The sequence below is a fragment of the Oncorhynchus masou genome, chromosome 20 (assembly GCF_036934945.1).
Source record: "Oncorhynchus masou masou isolate Uvic2021 chromosome 20, UVic_Omas_1.1, whole genome shotgun sequence".
Taxonomy (NCBI): Eukaryota; Metazoa; Chordata; class Actinopteri; order Salmoniformes; family Salmonidae; genus Oncorhynchus; species Oncorhynchus masou.
In genome coordinates, this window is record NC_088231.1 from 21,634,298 (window position 1) to 21,653,096 (window position 18,799).

General features: G+C 51.3%; 1 protein-coding gene across 1 annotated transcript in view; it reads right to left on the reverse strand.

Moving 5' to 3' along the window:
• Positions 1–18,799, reverse strand: part of smc2 (structural maintenance of chromosomes 2) — a gene marked incomplete at its 5' end in the record, with an annotated part of 50,527 nt that overhangs the window by 15,200 nt on the left and 16,528 nt on the right. Inside the window, 9 exon segments of the mRNA XM_064925921.1 lie at positions 735–809; positions 1,748–1,891; positions 2,196–2,324; positions 3,912–3,976; positions 5,513–5,637; positions 7,184–7,319; positions 8,663–8,867; positions 9,904–10,023; positions 10,564–10,702. Of these exon segments, the coding sequence (XP_064781993.1) occupies positions 735–809; positions 1,748–1,891; positions 2,196–2,324; positions 3,912–3,976; positions 5,513–5,637; positions 7,184–7,319; positions 8,663–8,867; positions 9,904–10,023; positions 10,564–10,702 (1,138 nt within the window).

The following is an 18,799-nucleotide window of genomic DNA, read 5'->3' on the forward strand; positions in this document are numbered from 1 at the left end:
TCTTGTTTGTTGCTCAAATGACTTTCCCCTCTTCCCGGAAACACCTCTTTTAGGACAACAGAGGCGTCTTCTCCTTCAGTGTGGAACTAAGCATGTTACTGGTTAAATAAAGGTCAAATAAAATATTTTAGGACAACAGAGGCGTCTCCTCCTTCAATGTGGAACTCAGCCAACAGTCAGTGATCTTCCAAGTCATTTTCAGGCCCAACAACATCAGGCAGACGAGTCTGATTCGCTGAACGAGCCCTATAACCATATTCTCTTGGTCATTTAAATGCTTGTAAAGAAATAAATTAAAAACTGTCTCGCGCAATATTAGGCTTTCTTAGCTGAGTGACAGCTAGGGCCGATCCCATTTAGTCAACTGGTTGGTTGATAGGCTGTTGGTCAACAGATTTTAATGGTGCACAAGACTCCTGTCTGATTGGTTCCTGTCTGAGTGGACTGATCCATTGTGGAGGCCGTGGGGGATGGCACAGTCCATCAGTCTCAGACACCTGTCTGAGTGGACCGATCCATTGTGGGGTGGGGGTGGTGGGGGAGCTCGACTTTGCTAATCTCCTTAGTATCTTTTCACCTACATCTCCAGCAGAACTTGATCCAGCATCTGATGCTTTTACGAAGGATTTTAGTTCTGCGTGTCCGAGATGGTTTCCACGACAACATGACGATGATGAGGAGCAGCATGGTAAATAACAACACCAGTACTACTGACAGTAATGTAGTGATCATACCTTGATCTCTTTGTCCTGGGCTACGATCACCTCTTTCTGTCTAGTCAACTCCTCCTGGGCCTTACGCACAGACTCCTGGAGAGAGAGGTTGATGAAGGAGAGTGTTGTCAGTGATAAAGTATATAAACAAATATAGCTAGTTCATGTCAACAATCCAGACACTCGGACAGGGCTAACTGATGGAGGTGGACACTCGGACAGGGCTAAATGAGGAGTTGGACACTCGGACAGGGCTAACTGAGGAGGTGGACACTCGGACAGGGCTAACTGGAGGAGGTGGACACTCGGACAGGGCTAACTGAGGAGGTGGACACTCGGACAGGGCTAACTGAGGAGGTGGACACTCGGACAGGGCTAACTGAGGAGGTGGACACTCGGACAGGGCTAACTGAGGAGGTGGACACTCGGACAGGGCTGACTGATGAGGTGGACACTCGGACAGGGCTAACTGATGAGGTGGACACTCGGACAGGGCTAACTGGAGGAGGTGGACACTCGGACAGGGCTAACTGAGGAGGTGGACACTCGGACAGGGCTAACTGATGAGGTGGACACTCGGACAGGGCTAACTGAGGAGGTGGACACTCGGACAGGGCTAACTGAGGAGGTGGACACTCGGACAGGGCTAACTGAGGAGGTGGACACTCGGACAGGGCTAACTGAGGAGGTGGACACTCGGACAGGGCTAACTGATGGAGGTGGACACTCGGACAGGGCTAACTGAGGAGGTGGACACTCGGACAGGGCTAACTGAGGAGGTGGACACTCGGACAGGGCTAACTGAGGAGGTGGACACTCGGACAGGGCTAACTGAGGAGGTGGACACTCGGACAGGGCTAACTGAGGAGGTGGACACTCGGACAGGGCTAACTGATGAGGTGGACACTCGGACAGGGCTAACTGATGCCGCTGGACACTCGGACAGGGCTAACTGAGGAGGTGGACACTCGGACAGGGCTAACTGATGGAGGTGGAGGACATTTGACAGTATTGGACCAGGATGTAAACGGTACCTTGTTCTCTGCCACGGTGGTAGACATGTTGTCTATCTGTTCCTGGATCGTCTTCATGGCTTCGTCTACTGCCAGTATCTGTTGTTCATAGCCAGTCTGCTCCCTCTTCAACTCCTCCAACTCTAGGACCAGGGACTCAGCCTCCTGCACACACACACACACACACACACACACACACACACACACACACACACACACACACCCTTTAATGTCAAAAGTGCAACCCCCTTGTTTGTACACTGTGGAGGGTCTTGAATAATGTTACGGCTGGGGTAACGTAACCCGGGTTACGGCTGGGGTAACGTAACCCGGGTTACGGCTGGGGTAACGTAACCCGGGTTACGGCTGGGGTAACGTAACCCGGGTTATAGTGCTGTGTCTTTGGTTTTGGGGACATTTGGCACAGAATTAAAGTGTGTGTGTCTCAGTGTGTGTGTTGTGTCTCCACCTGTTGTCTCTCCTTCAGTTTCTTACTGAACGCGTCAGCCTTGGTTTTAGCCGAGTTGACTTCCTGTTGAGCAGCTTTCAGTTCCTTCTCCCGCTCTGCCTCCGCATTCTTCATCTTATCCTCCAACACCTGGTGGAGCAAGGAGAGGGTTAACACCATAGCAACAGAGCCAGGAGAGGTTTAACACCATAGCAACAGAGCCAGGAGAGGTTTAACACCATAGCAACAGAGCCAGGAGAGGTTTAACACCATAGCAACAGAGCCAGGAGAGGTTTAACACCACAATATCAACAGAGCCAGGACAGAGGGTTAAACACCACAATATCAACAGAGCCAGGAGAGGTTTAACACCATAGCAACAGAGCCAGGAGAGGTTGAACACCACAATATCAACAGAGCCAGGACAGGTTGAACACCACAATATCAACAGAGCCAGGACAGAGGGTTAAACACCATATCAACAGAGCCAGGACAGAGGGTTAAACACCACATCAACAGAGCCAGGACAGAGGGTTAAACATCATAGCAACAGAGCCAGGACAGAGGGTTAAACACCACAATATCAATAGAGCCAGGACAGCGGGTTAAACACCACAATATCAACAGAGCCAGGACAGAGGGTTAAACACCATAGCAACAGAGCCAGGACAGAGGGTTAAACACCATATCAACAGAGCCAGGACAGAGGGGTTAAACACCATAGCAACAGAGCCAGGACAGAGGGGTTAAACACCACAATATCAACAGAGCCAGGACAGAGGGTTAAACACCATAGCAACAGAGCCAGGACAGAAGGGTTAAACACCACCATAGCAACAGAGCCAGGACAGAGGGTTAAACACCACAATATCAACAGAGCCAGGACAGAGGGGTTAAACACCATAGCAACAGAGCCAGGACAGAGGGTTAAACACCACAATATCAACAGAGCCAGGACAGAGGGTTAAACACCACAATATCAACAGAGCCAGGACAGAGGGTTAAACACCACCATAGCAACAGAGCCAGGACAGAGGGTTAAACACCACCATAGCAACAGAGCCAGGACAGAGGGGTTAAACACCACAATATCAACAGAGCCAGGACAGAGGGTTAAACACCACCATAGCAACAGAGCCAGGACAGAGGGTTAAACACCACAATATCAACAGAGCCAGGACAGAGGGTTAAACACCACAATATCAACAGAGCCAGGACAGAGGGTTAAACACCATAGCAACAGAGCCAGGACAGAGGGTTAAACACCATATCAACAGAGCCAGGACAGAGGGTTAAACACCATAGCAACAGAGCCAGGACAGAGGGTTAAACACCATATCAACAGAGCCAGGACAGAGGGTTAAACACCATAGCAACAGAGCCAGGACAGAGGGTTCCCGAGACCATTCATATGGGAAAAAACTAAATTATGCACGGATGACCAAGTGGCTTTATAAGGGCGCCAGGTAGCCTCGTGGTGAAAAACAAGGGGCCAGTAACCGAAAGGACAGTGGTTTAAATACCCGAGCCGATGTGCCGCTGAGCAAGGCACTTAAACCAAATTAAACTCTGTAATATATTTATTTTTTAATTGGGAGGGGAGGAAGGGGGGGGGGGTAATTAGGTTTGCTAAATGGCATACATTATCTCAGGGTAGGGTTGCAAAATTCTGGTAGCATGTGATCCTGAATGGAGACCACTGATAGGTCCAGATATGACCAATGGGGATAATCTGACCTTGTACTTCTCATCTGCCTTCTTCTGGACCTCCTTACTGCTGCGCAGGGTCTCCTCACACTCCTCTGAGAGAGAGACAGAGAGGTGAGAGAGAGACAGAGAGAGAGACAGAGAGAGAGGGGAGAGAGAGGGGAGAGAGAGAGGGGGGAGAGAGACAGAGACAGAGAGAGAGACAGAGAGACACTTAATTTGTTCGACATGGTGGGATCTGTTCCGTGTTGGTTACATGTAATTACGTGAGAAATGGGAGGTGGAAACATCTTTAATGGTGTAAATATTGATACAGGCTAATAACCATCGTATGGAAGTCAACATGGAGTCACGCAGTGACGTGGTGTCTGGTTCTCCCGCTACGACTCAGGATAACATGCAGTTTAATGAGGCGACAGATGAAATAAACGATGACGATCTTCACAGGATGGTGAACGTGAAAAGGCGATGCGTTTGATGCTCCTTTCCAATAAATATCGAGGGTCTTATTCTGGTGACATGATGATCTGTCCACACTGTGTTCTGCCAGCTGTTGGCTAGACAGGAAGTGCCAAAACTATTTGCTATTTAAAGTTAAACAGGTTTTGGGGAAAGAAAAAAAAAACTATCAAATTAGCCACTTTGGGTTCATCCTGTTTAAATCTGCACCTGGAGTCTTAACCCCCGACCCCTGACCCCTGACCTAATTTCCCAGATACCAGGAAGTCTAAGAACCACTGAGGCCTTTGTTCTACTCCTCTCTATCTCCCCCACTTCCTGTCACAGGAATACCAGCTGGAGGTTTAAATACCACCCCACTTCCTGTCACAGGAATACCAGCTGTAGGTTTATATACCACCCCACTTCCTGTCACAGGAATACCAGCTGTAGGTTTATATACCACCCCACTTCCTGTCACAGGAATACCAGCTGTAGGTTTATATACCACCCCACTTCCTGTCACAGGAATACCAGCTGTAGGTTTAAATACCACCCCACTTCCTGTCACAGGAATACCAGCTGTAGGTTTATATACCACCCCACTTCCTGTCACAGGAATACCAGCTGTAGGTTTATATACCACCCCACTTCCTGTCACAGGAATACCAGCTGTAGGTTTAAATACCACCCTACTTCCTGTCACAGGAATACCAGCTGTAGGTTGAATCACCAAGTCAATCAATCGTCAGCTTCAAGCCATCTCTCGTAAAACCCCTGTCCTCGACACACAGACGAGCTACAGGAAGCTCGTGGACACTATAAAACTCAGCATGAGGAGGGCACAAATATCTTACTGTTTGTTATTAACTCAATAATTGTTCCGTATCCAACAAATAAAAGGTAACTACATTAACTTTTTCGCCTCACAGTTCAACTCTTTGGGATCAAGTGTTGTCCCACCTTTAAAAAATATGTTGAATAACATTGTGTGTGAGTGTGTGAGTGAGTGAGTGAGTGAGTGTGTGTGTGTGTGTGTGTGTGTGTGTGAGAGTGTGTGTGAGAGTGTGTGTCAGAGTGTGTGTGAGAGTGTGTGTGTGTTTGTGAGTGTGTGAGAGTGAGAGTGTGTGTGAGTGTGTGTGTGAGTGTGTGTGTGTGTGTGTGAGTGTGTGTGAGTGTGTGTGTGTGCTCACCGATGGTCTTCAGTAACATCTTCAGTTCTTCCTGTTGTTTATGGAAGGAGCTCTGATGGAGTTTAACCTGGAGAATATCTAACTCTTCTGTCTTCATGTCTAACTGCTGCTTTAACAAACGATACCTAGAGGAGGGAGAGGAGTGAGAGGGTAGAGAGAGGGTAGAGGAGGGAGAGAGGGTAGAGGAGAGAGAGAGGGTAGAGGAGAGAGAGAGAGGGTAGAGAGAGAGAGGGTGAAGAGAGAGGGTAGAGAGAGAGAGGGTGAAGAGGAGAGAGAGAGAGAGTAGAGAGAGAGAGAGAGGGTGAAGAGGAGAGAGAGAGAGAGTAGAGAGAGAGAGAGGGTGAAGAGGAGAGAGAGAGAGGGGGTAGAGGAGAGAGAGAGAGGGGGTAGAGGAGAGAGAGAGGGGGTAGAGGAGAGAGAGAGAGAGTAGAGGAGAGAGAGAGAGGGTAGAGAGAGAGAGGGTGAAGAGAGAGGGTAGAGAGAGAGAGGGTGAAGAGGAGAGAGAGAGAGAGTAGAGAGAGAGAGAGGGTGAAGAGGAGAGAGAGAGAGTAGAGAGAGAGAGAGGGTGAAGAGGAGAGAGAGAGAGAGTAGAGGAGAGAGAGAGAGAGAGGGGGTAGAGGAGAGAGAGAGAGAGGGGGGGTAGAGGAGAGAGAGAGGGGGTAGAGGAGAGAGAGAGAGGGGGTAGAGGAGAGAGAGAGAGGGTAGAGGAGAGAGAGAGAGGGTAGAGGAGAGAGAGGGTAGAGGAGAGAGAGAGAGAGGGTAGAGGAGGGAGAGGGTAGAGGAGGGAGAGGGTAGAGGAGAGAGAGGGTAGAGAGGGTAGAGGAGAGAGAGGGTAGAGGAGAGAGAGGGTAGAAGAGGGAGAGAGAGGGTAGAAGAGGGAGAGAGAGGGTAGAAGAGGGAGAGAGAGGGTAGAGGAGGGAGAGAGAGGGTAGAGGAGGGAGAGAGAGGGTAGAAGAGGGAGAGAGGGGTAGAGGAGGGAGAGAGAGGGTAGAGGAGGGAGAGAGAGGGTAGAGGAGGGAGAGAGGGGTAGAGGAGGGAGAGAGAGGGTAGAGGAGGGAGAGAGAGGGTAGAAGAGGGAGAGAGAGGGTAGAGGAGGGAGAGAGAGGGTAGAGGAGGGAGAGAGAGGGTAGAGGAGGGAGAGAGAGGGTAGAGGAGGGGAGAGAGAGGGTAGAGGAGGGAGAGAGAGGGTAGAGGAGGGAGAGAGAGGGTAGAAGAGGGAGAGAGAGGGTAGAGGAGGGAGAGAGAGGGTAGAGGAGGGAGAGAGAGGGTAGAAGAGGGAGAGAGAGGGTAGAGGAGGGGAGAGAGGGGTAGAGGAGGGAGAGAGAGGGTAGAGGAGGGAGAGAGAGGGTAGAAGAGGGAGAGAGAGGGTAGAGGAGGGAGAGAGAGGGTAGAGGAGGGAGAGAGAGGGTAGAGGAGGGAGAGAGAGGGTAGAGGAGGGAGAGAGAGGGTAGAGGAGGGAGAGAGAGGGTAGAGGAGGGAGAGAGAGGGTAGAGGAGGGAGAGAGAGGGTAGAGGAGGGAGAGAGAGGGTAGAGGAGGGAGAGAGAGGGTAGAGGAGGGAGAGAGAGGGTAGAGGAGGGAGAGAGAGAGAAGGAATATATAGAGAAATGTTTCAGAAATATTGAATTAGCTGAACTCCTGAAGCTACACAGTAAATGTTTCAGGGCACCCACCTCTCAGCGGTCCCCTTGAGACCAGACAGTTGTTTGTCCAGGGCCTGAAGCTCCGTCTCCGTGGCTGACAGACTGTCCTGAACCTCCCTCAGCTCCTGGAGACTGGACAACACAGAGGCCGACTGGGAACGGGCTCCTACAGGGAGACGGAAAATAACCACCACATTACCGAGGAGGGAAGGAGAGACACACACAGACTGGCTCCTACAGGGAGAGAGACACACACAGACTGGCTCCTAGAGGGAGAGAGACACACACAGACTGGCTCCTACAGGGAGAGAGACACACACAGACTGGCTCCTACAGGGAGAGAGACACACACAGACTGGCTCCTACAGGGAGAGAGACACACACAGACTGGCTCCTACAGGGAGACGGAAAATAACCACCACATTACCGAGGAGGGAAGGAGAGACACACACAGACTGGCTCCTACAGGGAGAGACACACACAGACTGGCTCCTACAGGGAGACGGAAAATAACCACCACATTACCGAGGAGGGAAGGAGAGACACACACAGACTGGCTCCTAGAGGGAGACGGAAAATAACCACCACATTACCGAGGAGGGAAGGAGACACACACACAGACTGGCTCCTAGAGGGAGACGGAAAATAACCACCACATTACCGAGGAGGGAAGGAGACACACACACAGACTGGCTCCTACAGGGAGAGAGACACACACAGACTGGCTCCTACAGGGAGAGAGACACACACAGACTGGCTCCTACAGGGAGAGAGACACACACAGACTGGCTCCTACAGGGAGAGAGACACACACAGACTGGCTCCTACAGGGAGAGAGACACACACAGACTGGCTCCTACAGGGAGAGAGACACACACAGACTGGCTCCTACAGGGAGAGAGACACACACAGACTGGCTCCTACAGGGAGAGAGACACACACAGACTGGCTCCTACAGGGAGAGAGACACACACAGACTGGCTCCTACAGGGAGAGAGACACACACAGACTGGCTCCTACAGGGAGAGAGACACACACAGACCGGCTCCTACAGGGAGAGAGACACACACAGACCGGCTCCTAGAGGGAGAGATACACACACAGACTGGCTCCTACAGGGAGAGATACACACACAGACCGGCTCCTACAGGGAGAGAGACACACACAGACCGGCTCCTACAGGGAGAGAGACACACACAGACCGGCTCCTAGAGGGAGAGAGACACATGACAACACAGACTGGCTCCTACAGGGAGAGAGACACACACAGACCGGCTCCTACAGGGAGAGAGACACACACAGACCGGCTCCTACAGGGAGAGAGACACATGACAACACAGACTGACTGGGAACAGGTTACTGGAGGGGGGGGACACACATGACAACACAGGTTACTGGAGGGGGAGACAGAAAGGGAAATAGGAAGAGAACAGAACGAGACGATTGTAGAAACGAAGACAGAACACGCATAGAGAAGAAAACGGTCTTCATCAGAGCTGTGTGTCTCACCTCCGCTCAGCGTCCCCTGAGGATCGAAGACGTCTCCTCCCAGAGTAACGGTCTTGGTCATGACTCTCTTGTCGAAGGCCACTCGCTTGGCGTTGTCTAATGTATCACACACCAACGTAGAACCAAACACGTACTCCATCGCCTTCCTCAGGTCTACCTCATAGCCAACCAGAGACAGAGCTGTATGGACATTCTGCTCCCCAACCTACCGATGGAGAGAGATATATATAGATATATATATATATATAGAGAGAAACAGAGAGGAAGAGAGAGGCTCGTAAACAACCAACGTTGTTATTGAGAAGGGCCGGCAGATATCATGTGGAGAGTGGGAGGGTGTGTGTGTGGGAGGGAGGGAGGGTGTAAGGTGTGTGTGTGTGGGAGGGAGGGTGTAAGGTGTGTGTGGGAGGGAGGGAGGGTGTGTGTGTGGGAGGGAGGGTGTAAGGTGTGTGTGTGTGGGAGGGTGTAAGGTGTGTGTGGGAGGGAGGGAGGGTGTAAGGTGTGTATGTGAGGGAGGGAGGGCGTAAGGTGTGTGGGAGGGTGTAAAGTGTGTGTGGTAGGGAGGGAAGGTGTAAGGTGTGTGTGTGAGGGAGGGAGGGAGGGAGGGAGGGAGGGAGGGAGGGAGGGAGGGAGGGAGGGAGGGAGGGAGGGAGGGAGGGAGGGAGGAAAGTGTGTGTGTGGGAGGGAGGGAAGGCATAAGGTATGTGGGAGGGTGTAAAGTGTGTGTGTGTGTGTGTGTGTGTGTGTGTGTGTGTGTGTGGGGGAGGGAGGGCATAAGGTGTGTGTGAGGGTGTACGGTGTGTGTAGGTCTGTTTGTGCTCAAGTGTGTTTATGGGATTTATTTTATGAATAATGACTAAATGATGTTTACATTTAACGTAGAACTATAACTAACAGAATACTACTCTGTCACTGTGTGACTGTATGAGACTTATTAAAATCATAAACAATCTACGACAAGCCCAAGGTTTTAACAGGTGGTAGACCGTGTGAGTAGGGGAGAAGACTTGTGAACTATGTTGCCATTGTATCCGAGAGGAGGGGGGAACATTTACGACGAAACGTGAGGTATAGAGACCAATGTACCCGGGAAACGATAGGCAGAGCTCTCATAAATAAACATTCCTCCGCCGGGCCTCCAGCTGATTCAGTATCAGGCTGAGGGAGCAAATCACAAATCAAATCAAATTGGGTTTATGAACACCGGGCACTTAAATTCTCTTAACAGTGTTGTATCTCACCAGACTCTTGGCTGCGTTGACCACGCTGTCATTCAGTGTCCTGGCAGAGATCTTGTTGAGGGGGATAATGGTGTATCTACGCTTCAGCTCTCCTTTCTCCAACAACTTCTTACCTGTCACCTAGAGAGAGACAGAGACAGAGAGAGAGCCAGAGAGAGAGAGAGAGAGACAGAGAGAGAGAGAGAGAGAGAGAGAGACAGACAGAGAGATAGAGAGAGACAGAGAGAGACAGAGAGACAGAGACAGAGAGAGACAGAGAGAGAGAGACAGAGAGAGACAGAGAGAGAGAGACAGAGAGAGAGAGACAGAGAGAGAGAGACAGAGAGAGAGAGACAGAGAGAGAGATAGAGAGAGACAGAGAGAGACAGAGAGAGAGAGAGAGAGAGAGACAGACAGAGAGATAGAGAGAGACAGAGAGAGAGAGACAGAGAGAGAGAGACAGCGAGAGAGAGACAGCGAGAGAGAGACAGCGAGAGAGAGAGAGACAGTGTTATGGGAGCCAAGCCCCTCCTCCTTTCACATTCCAGTACAGAAACAGCAGCTCCTGGACAGAACTATCGTCATGACGACAGTAGCAAACACACACACACACTTCTTCTCTACCAGTGAAAGCACGGCACTGTTAGCCTTGATATAAAGTCAGGAACAGGTGGAACTAACCTCAGTGTCCACCACTACATTGTAGAGTTTCCCTCCAGCCACCACCTCCAGTCCAGTAGAGTAGCACACGTCACTCACTGTTATCAGGTTAGCTAGGAGCCCCTTCACTCTGCTACGGTCCCAGCCACGTTCTGGGTCACTATGAGGGAGACAGAGACACTGACTGTTATCGGGTTAGCTAGGAGCCCCTTCACTCTGCTACGGTCCCAGCCACGTTCTGGGTCACTATGAGGGAGACAGAGACACTGACTGTTATCGGGTTAGCTAGGAGCCCCTTCACTCTGCTACGGTCCCAGCCACGTTCTGGGTCACTATGAGGGAGACAGAGACACTGACTGTTATCAGGTTAGCTAGGAGCCCCTTCACTCTGCTACGGTCCCAGCCACGTTCTGGGTCACTATGAGGGAGACAGAGACACTGACTGTTATCAGGTTAGCTAGGAGCCCCTTCACTCTGCTACGGTCCCAGCCACGTTCTGGGTCACTATGAGGGAGACAGAGACACTGACTGTTATCAGGTTAGCTAGGAGCCCCTTCACTCTGCTACGGTCCCAGCCACGTTCTGGGTCACTATGAGGGAGACAGAGACACTGACTGTTATCGGGTTAGCTAGGAGCCCCTTCACTCTGCTACGGTCCCAGCCACGTTCTGGGTCACTATGAGGGAGACAGAGACACTGACTGTTATCGGGTTAGCTAGGAGCCCCTTCACTCTGCTACGGTCCCAGCCACGTTCTGGGTCACTATGAGGGAGACAGAGACACTGATTGTTATCGGGTTAGCTAGGAGCCCCTTCACTCTGCTACGGTCCCAGCCACGTTCTGGGTCCCTTTGAGGGAGACAGAGACACTGACTGTTATCGGGTTAGCTAGGAGCCCCTTCATTCTGCTACGGTCCCAGCCACGTTCTGGGTCACTATGAGGGAGACAGAGACACTGACTGTTATCGGGTTAGCTAGGAGCCCCTTCACTCTGCTACGGTCCCAGCCACGTTCTGGGTCACTATGAGGGAGACAGAGACACTGACTGTTATCGGGTTAGCTAGGAGCCCCTTCACTCTGCTACGGTCCCAGCCACGTTCTGGGTCACTATGAGGGAGACAGAGACACTGACTGTTATCGGGTTAGCTAGGAGCCCCTTCACTCTGCTACGGTCCCAGCCACGTTCTGGGTCACTATGAGGGAGACAGAGACACTGACTGTTATCGGGTTAGCTAGGAGCCCCTTCACTCTGCTACGGTCCCAGCCACGTTCTGGGTCACTATGAGGGAGACAGAGACACTGACTGTTATCGGGTTAGCTAGGAGCCCCTTCACTCTGCTACGGTCCCAGCCACGTTCTGGGTCACTATGAGGGAGACAGAGACACTGACTGTTATCGGGTTAGCTAGGAGCCCCTTCACTCTGCTACGGTCCCAGCCACGTTCCGGGTCACTATGAGGGAGACAGAGACAGACAGAGAGACAAACAAATTAAATCAAAATCCCTGCGCTCGTCTTTCCCTACTAGCACTGATGTTGCTGATAGTCAGTTTATTTTGTCTTCAATAAAGTAGCGATGACTGAGATGTGGTTGTCCCACCTAGCTATCTGAAGATACATACCGTCTGTTATGTACTTGAGTGAAGACCCAAAAGCGGCTTTAACAGAAAACAGAGTTCTTTAATGAAAAAACAGGAATGGCATAAATCCTCTTCCAACGTAGTCAATGGAACAAAAAGAACGTTAGTATAATGCAGGATGCACCTGCCAGGCAGACTCCGACAGGATAGGACAAGGTGGAAGCAAACGGGACGACAGCTTGCTTCTGGCATCAAAAACACAAACAAGAATCAGACACTGAAAGTAGCAGGAACAGAGAGAGAAATAGAGACCTAATCAGAGGGGGAAGAGAGAACAGGTGGGAAAGAGTGAATGAGCTAGTTAGGGGAGATGTAGAACAGCTGAAGAATGAGAGACAGAGAAGGTAACCTAAAAAGACCAGCAGAGAGAGACAGAGTGAAGAGAAAGGACAGGAACAGACATAACAAGACATGACAGTACCCCCCCCCACTCACCGAGCGCCTCCTGGCGCACTCGAGGAGGAAACCCGGCGGCAACGGAGGAAATCATCGATCAGCGAACGGTCCAGCACGTCCCGAGAGGGAACCCAACTCCTCTCCTCAGGACCGTACCCCTCCCAATCCACTAGGTACTGATGACCACGGCCCCGAGGGCGCATGTCCAAAATCTTACGAACCCTGTAGATGGGTGCGCCCTCGACAAGGATGGGGGGGAGGGACGAGCGGGGGCGCGAAGAACGGGCTTAACACAGGAGACATGGAAGACCGGGTGAACGCGACGAAGATAGCGCGGGAGAAGAAGTCGCACTGCGACAGGATTAACGACCTGAGAAATACGGAACGGACCAATGAACCGCGGGGCCAACTTGCGAGAAGCTGTCTTAAGGGGAAGGTTCTGAGTGGAGAGCCATACTCTCTGACCGCAACAATATCTAGGACTCTTGGTCCTACGCTTATTAGCGGCCCTCACAGTCTGCGCCCTATTACGACAAAGTGCCGACCTGACCCCCTTCCAGGTGCGCTCGCAACGCTGGACAAAAGCCTGAGCGGAGGGGACGCAGGACTCGGCAAGCTGAGATGAGAACAGCGGAGGCTGGTACCCGAGGCTACTCTGAAAAGGAGATAGACCGGTAGCAGACGAGGGAAGCGAGTTGTGGGCGTACTCTGCCCAGGGGAGCTGTTCTGACCAAGACGCAGGGTTACGAAAAGAAAGACTGCGTAAAATGCGACCAACAGTCTGATTGGCCCGTTCGGCTTGACCGTTAGACTGGGGATGAAAGCCGGACGAGAGACTGACGGAAGCCCCAATCAAACGGCAAAACTCCCTCCAAAATTGAGACGTGAACTGCGGGCCTCTGTCGGAAACGACGTCAGACGGAAGGCCATGAATTCGGAAAACATTCTCGATAATGATCTGAGCCGTCTCCTTAGCAGAAGGGAGCTTAGCGAGAGGAATGAAATGAGCCGCCTTAGAGAATCTATCGACAACCGTAAGAATAACTGTCTTCCCCGCTGATGAAGGCAGTCCGGTGATAAAATCTAAAGCGATGTGAGACCACGGTCGAGAGGGAATGGGAAGCGGTCTGAGACGGCCGGCAGGAGGAGAGTTCCCAGATTTAGTCTGCGCGCAGACCGAACAAGCGGCGACAAATCGACGCGCGTCACGTTCCCGAGTGGGCCACCAGAAACGCTGGCGAATGGAAGCGAGCGTACCCCGAACGCCGGGGTGGCCGGCTAACTTGGCAGAGTGGGCCCACTGAAGAACGGCCGGACGAGTAGGAACGGGAACGAACAGAAGGTTCCTAGGACAAGCTCGCGGCGACGGAGTGTGAGCGAGTGCTTGCTTTACCTGCCTCTCAATTCCCCAGACAGTCAACCCGACAACACGCCCGTCAGGGAGAATCCCCTCGGGGTCGTTGGAGACCTCAGAAGAACTGAAGAGACGAGATAAAGCATCAGGCTTGGTGTTTTTTGAGCCCGGACGATAAGAAATAACAAACTCGAAACGAGCGAAAAACAGAGCCCAACGAGCCTGACGTGCATTAAGTCGTTTGGCTGAACGGATGTACTCAAGGTTCCTATGGTCAGTCCAAACGACAAAAGGAACGGTCGCCCCCTCCAACCACTGTCGCCATTCGCCTAGGGCTAAGCGGATGGCGAGCAGTTCGCGATTACCAACATCATAGTTACGTTCTGACGGCGATAAGCGATGAGAGAAAACGCGCAAGGATGGACCTTGCCGTCAGAGAGAGCGCTGAGAAAGAATGGCTCCCACGCCCACCTCTGACGCGTCAACCTCAACAACAAACTGACTAGAGATGTCAGGTGTAACAAGAATAGGTGCGGATGTAAAACGATTCTTAAGAAGATCAAAAGCTCCCTGGGCGGAAACGGACCACTTAAAGCACGTCTTAACAGAAGTAAGGGCTGTGAGGGGAGCTGCCACCTGACCGAAATTACGGATGAAACGACGATAGAAATTAGCGAAGCCCAGAAAGCGCTGCAGCTCGACGCGTGACTTAGGAACGGGCCAATCAATGACAGCCTGGACCTTAGCGGGATCCATCTTAATGCCCTCAGCGGAAATAACGGAACCGAGAAAAGGGACAGAGGCGGCATGAAAAGTGCACTTCTCAGCCTTCACATAAAGACAGTTCTCCAAAAGGCGCTGGAGGACGCGTCGCACGTGCTGAACATGAATCGAGAGAGACGGTGAAAAAATCAGGATATCGTCCATGTAAACGAAAACAAAAATGTTCAGCATGTCTCTCAGGACGTCGTTAACTAGTGCCTGAAAGACAGCTGGAGCGTTAACGAGGCCGAAAGGAAGAACCCGGTATTCAAAGTGTCCTAACGGAGTGTTAAACGCCGTCTTCCACTCGTCCCCCTCCCTGATGCGCACGAGATGGTAGGCGTTACGAAGGTCCAATTTGGTGAAAAACCTGGCTCCCTGCAGGATCTCGAAGGCTGAAGACATAAGAGGAAGCGGATAACGATTCTTAACTGTTATGTCATTCAGCCCTCGATAATCCACGCATGGGCGCAGGGACCCGTCCTTCTTCTGAACAAAAAAAAACCCCGCTCCGGCGGGAGAGGAGGAGGAGACTATGGTACCGGCGTCGAGCGAAACCGACAAATAATCCTCGAGAGCCTTACGTTCGGGAGCCGACAGAGAGTATAATCTACCCCGGGGGGGTAGTTCCCGGAAGGAGATCAATACTACAGTCATACGACCGGTGTGGAGGGAGAGAAGTGGCCTTGGAACGACTGAACACCGTGCGCAGATCGTGATACTCCTCCGGCACCCCTGTCAAATCGCCAGGCTCCTCCTGTGAAGAAGAGACAGAGGAAACAGGAGGGATAGCAGACATTAAACAGGTCACATGACAAGAAACATTCCAGGATAGGATAGTATTACTAGACCAATTAATAGAAGGGTTATGGCGCACTAGCCAGGGATGACCCAAAACAACAGGTGTAAAAGGTGAACGAAAAATTAGAAAAGAAATGGTTTCGCTATGATTACCAGAGACAGTGAGGGTTAAAGGCAGCGTCTCACGCTGAATCTTGGGGAGAGAACTACCATCTAAAGCGAACAAGGCCGTGGGCTCCCCTAACTGTCTGAGAGGAATGTCATGTTCCCGAGCCCAGGTCTCGTCCATAAAACAGCCCTCCACCCCAGAGTCTATCAAGGCACTGCAAGAAGCAGATGAACCGGGCCAGCGGAGATGGACCGGAAAGGTAGTGCGTGATCCAGAAGGAGAGGCCTGAGTAGTTGCGCTCACCAGTAGCCCTCCTCTTACTGATGAGCTCTGGCTTTTACTGGACATGAGGTGACAAAATGACCAGCGGAGCCGCAGTAGAGACAGAGGCGATTGGTGATTCTCCGTTCCTTCTCCTTGGCCGAGATGCGGATACCCCCCAGCTGCATAGGCTCAGCATCCGAGCCGGCGGAGGAGGGTGGCAGTGATGCGGCAGGTGGCAGTGATGTGGAGAGGGGAGCAACGGAGAACGCGAGCTCCGAGAACGCAAACCGTCGCTCTATGCGAATAGCGAGAGCAATTAAGGAGTCCAGACTGGAAGGAACCTCCCGGGAGAGGATCTCATCCTTAACCTCGACGAGGAGACCCTCCAGAAAACGAGCGAGCAAAGCCGGCTCGTTCCAGTCACTAGAGGCAGCGAGAGTGCGAAACTCAATAGAATAATCCGTTATGGATCGATTCCCCTGACATAGGGAAGACAGGGCCCTGGAAGCCTCCTCCCCAAAAACAGAACGGTCAAAAACCCGTATCATCTCCTCCTTAAAGTCCTGATACTGGTTAATACACTCAGCCCTCGCCTCCCAGATTGCCGTGCCCCACTCACGCGCCCGTCCAGTAAGGAGAGAAATGACGTAGGCGATGCGGGCTGCGCTCCTGGAGTAAGTGTTGGGCTGGAGAGAGAACACCACATCACACTGAGTGAGGAATGAGCGGCACTCAGTGGGCTCCCCAGAGTAACACGGCGGGTTGTTGATCCTGGGCTCCGGAGACTCGGAAACCCTGGAATCAAATCAAATCAAATCAAATCAAATTTATTTATATAGCCCTTCGTACATCAGCTGATATCTCAAAGTGCTGTACAGAAACCCAGCCTAAAACCCCAAACAGCAAGCAATGCAGGTGTAGAAGCACGGTGGCTAGGAAAAACTCCCTAGAAAAGCCAAAACCTAGGAAGAAACCTAGAGAGGAACCAGGCTATGTGGGGTGGCCAGTCCTCTTCTGGCTGTGCCGGGTAGAGATTATAACAGAACATGGCCAAGATGTTCAAATGTTCATAAATGACCAGCATGGTCGAATAATAATAAGGCAGAACAGTTGAAACTGGAGCAGCAGCACGGCCAGGTGGACTGGGGACAGCAAGGAGTCATCATGTCAAGTAGTCCTGGGGCATGGTCCTATGGCTCAGGTCAGTTGAAACTGGAGCAGCAGCACGGCCAGGTGGACTGGGGACAGCAAGGAGTCATCATGTCAGGTAGTCCTGGGGCATGGTCCTAGGGCTCAGGTCCTCCGAGAGAGAGAAGGAGAGAATTAGAGAACGCACACTTAGATTCACACAGGACACCGAATTGGACAGGAGAAGTACTCCAGATATAACAAACTGACCCCAGCCCCCGACACATAAACTACTGCAGCATAAATACTGGAGGCTGAGACAGGAGGGGTCAGGAGACACTGTGGCCCCACCCGAGGACACCCCCGGACAGGGCCAAACAGGAAGGATATAACCCCACCCACTTTGCCAAAGCACAGCCCCCACACCACTGGAGGGATATCTTCAACCACCAACTTACCATCCTGAGACAAAGCTGAGTATAGCCCGCAAAGATCTCCGCCACGGCACAACCCAAGGGGGCGCCAACCCAGACAGGATGACCACATCAGTGAATCAACCCACTCAGGTGACGCACCCCCTCCAGGGACGGCATGAGAGAGCCCCAGCAAGCCAGTGACTCAGCCCCTGTAATAGGGTTAGAGGCAGAGAATCCCAGTGGAAAGAGGGGAACCGGCCAGGCAGAGACAGCAAGGGTGGTTCGTTGCTCCAGAGCCTTTCCGTTCACCTTCCCACCCCTGGGCCAGACTACACTCAATCATATGACCCACTGAAGAGATGAGTCTTCAGTAAAGACTTAAAGGTTGAGACCGAGTTTGCGTCTCTGACATGGGTAGGCAGACCGTTCCATAAAAATGGAGCTCTATAGGAGAAAGCCCTGCCTCCAGCTGTTTGCTTAGAAATTCTAGGGACAATTAGGAGGCCTGCGTCTTGTGACCGTAGCGTACGTGTAGGTATGTACGGCAGGACCAAATCAGAGAGATAGGTAGGAGCAAGCCCATGCAATGCTTTGTAGGTTAGCAGTAAAACCTTGAAATCAGCCCTTGCTTTGACAGGAAGCCAGTGTAAGGAGGCTAGCACTGGAGTAATATGATCAAATTTTTTGGTTCTAGTCAGGATTCTAGCAGCCGTATTTAGCACTAACTGAAGTTTATTTAGTGCTTTATCCGGGTAGCCGGAAAGTAGAGCATTGCAGTAGTCTAACCTAGAAGTGACAAAAGCATGGATTAATTTTTCTGCATCATTTTTGGACAGAAAGTTTCTGATTTTTGCAATGTTACGTAGATGGAAAAAGCTGTCCTTGAAATGGTCTTGATATGTTCTTCAAAAGAGAGATCAGGGTCCAGAGTAACGCCGAGGTCCTTCACAGTTTTATTTGAGATGACTGTACAACCATTAAGATTAATTGTCAGATTCAACAGAAGATCTCTTTGTTTCTTGGGACCTAGAACAAGCATCTCTGTTTTATCCGAGTTTAAAAGTAGAAAGTTTGCTGCCATCCACTTCCTTATGTCTGAAACACATGCTTCTAGCGAGGGCAATTTTGGGGCTTCACCATGTTTCATTGAAATGTACAGCTGTGTATCATCCGCATAGCAGTGAAAGTTAACATTATGTTTTCGAATAACATCCCCAAGAGGTAAAATATATAGTGAAAACAACAGCGGTCCTAAAACGGAACCTTGAGGAACACCGAAATTTACAGTTGATTTGTCAGAGGACAAACCATCCACAGAGACAAACTGATATCTTTCCGACAGATAAGATCTAAACCAGGCCAGAACTTGTCCGTGTAGACCAATTTGGGT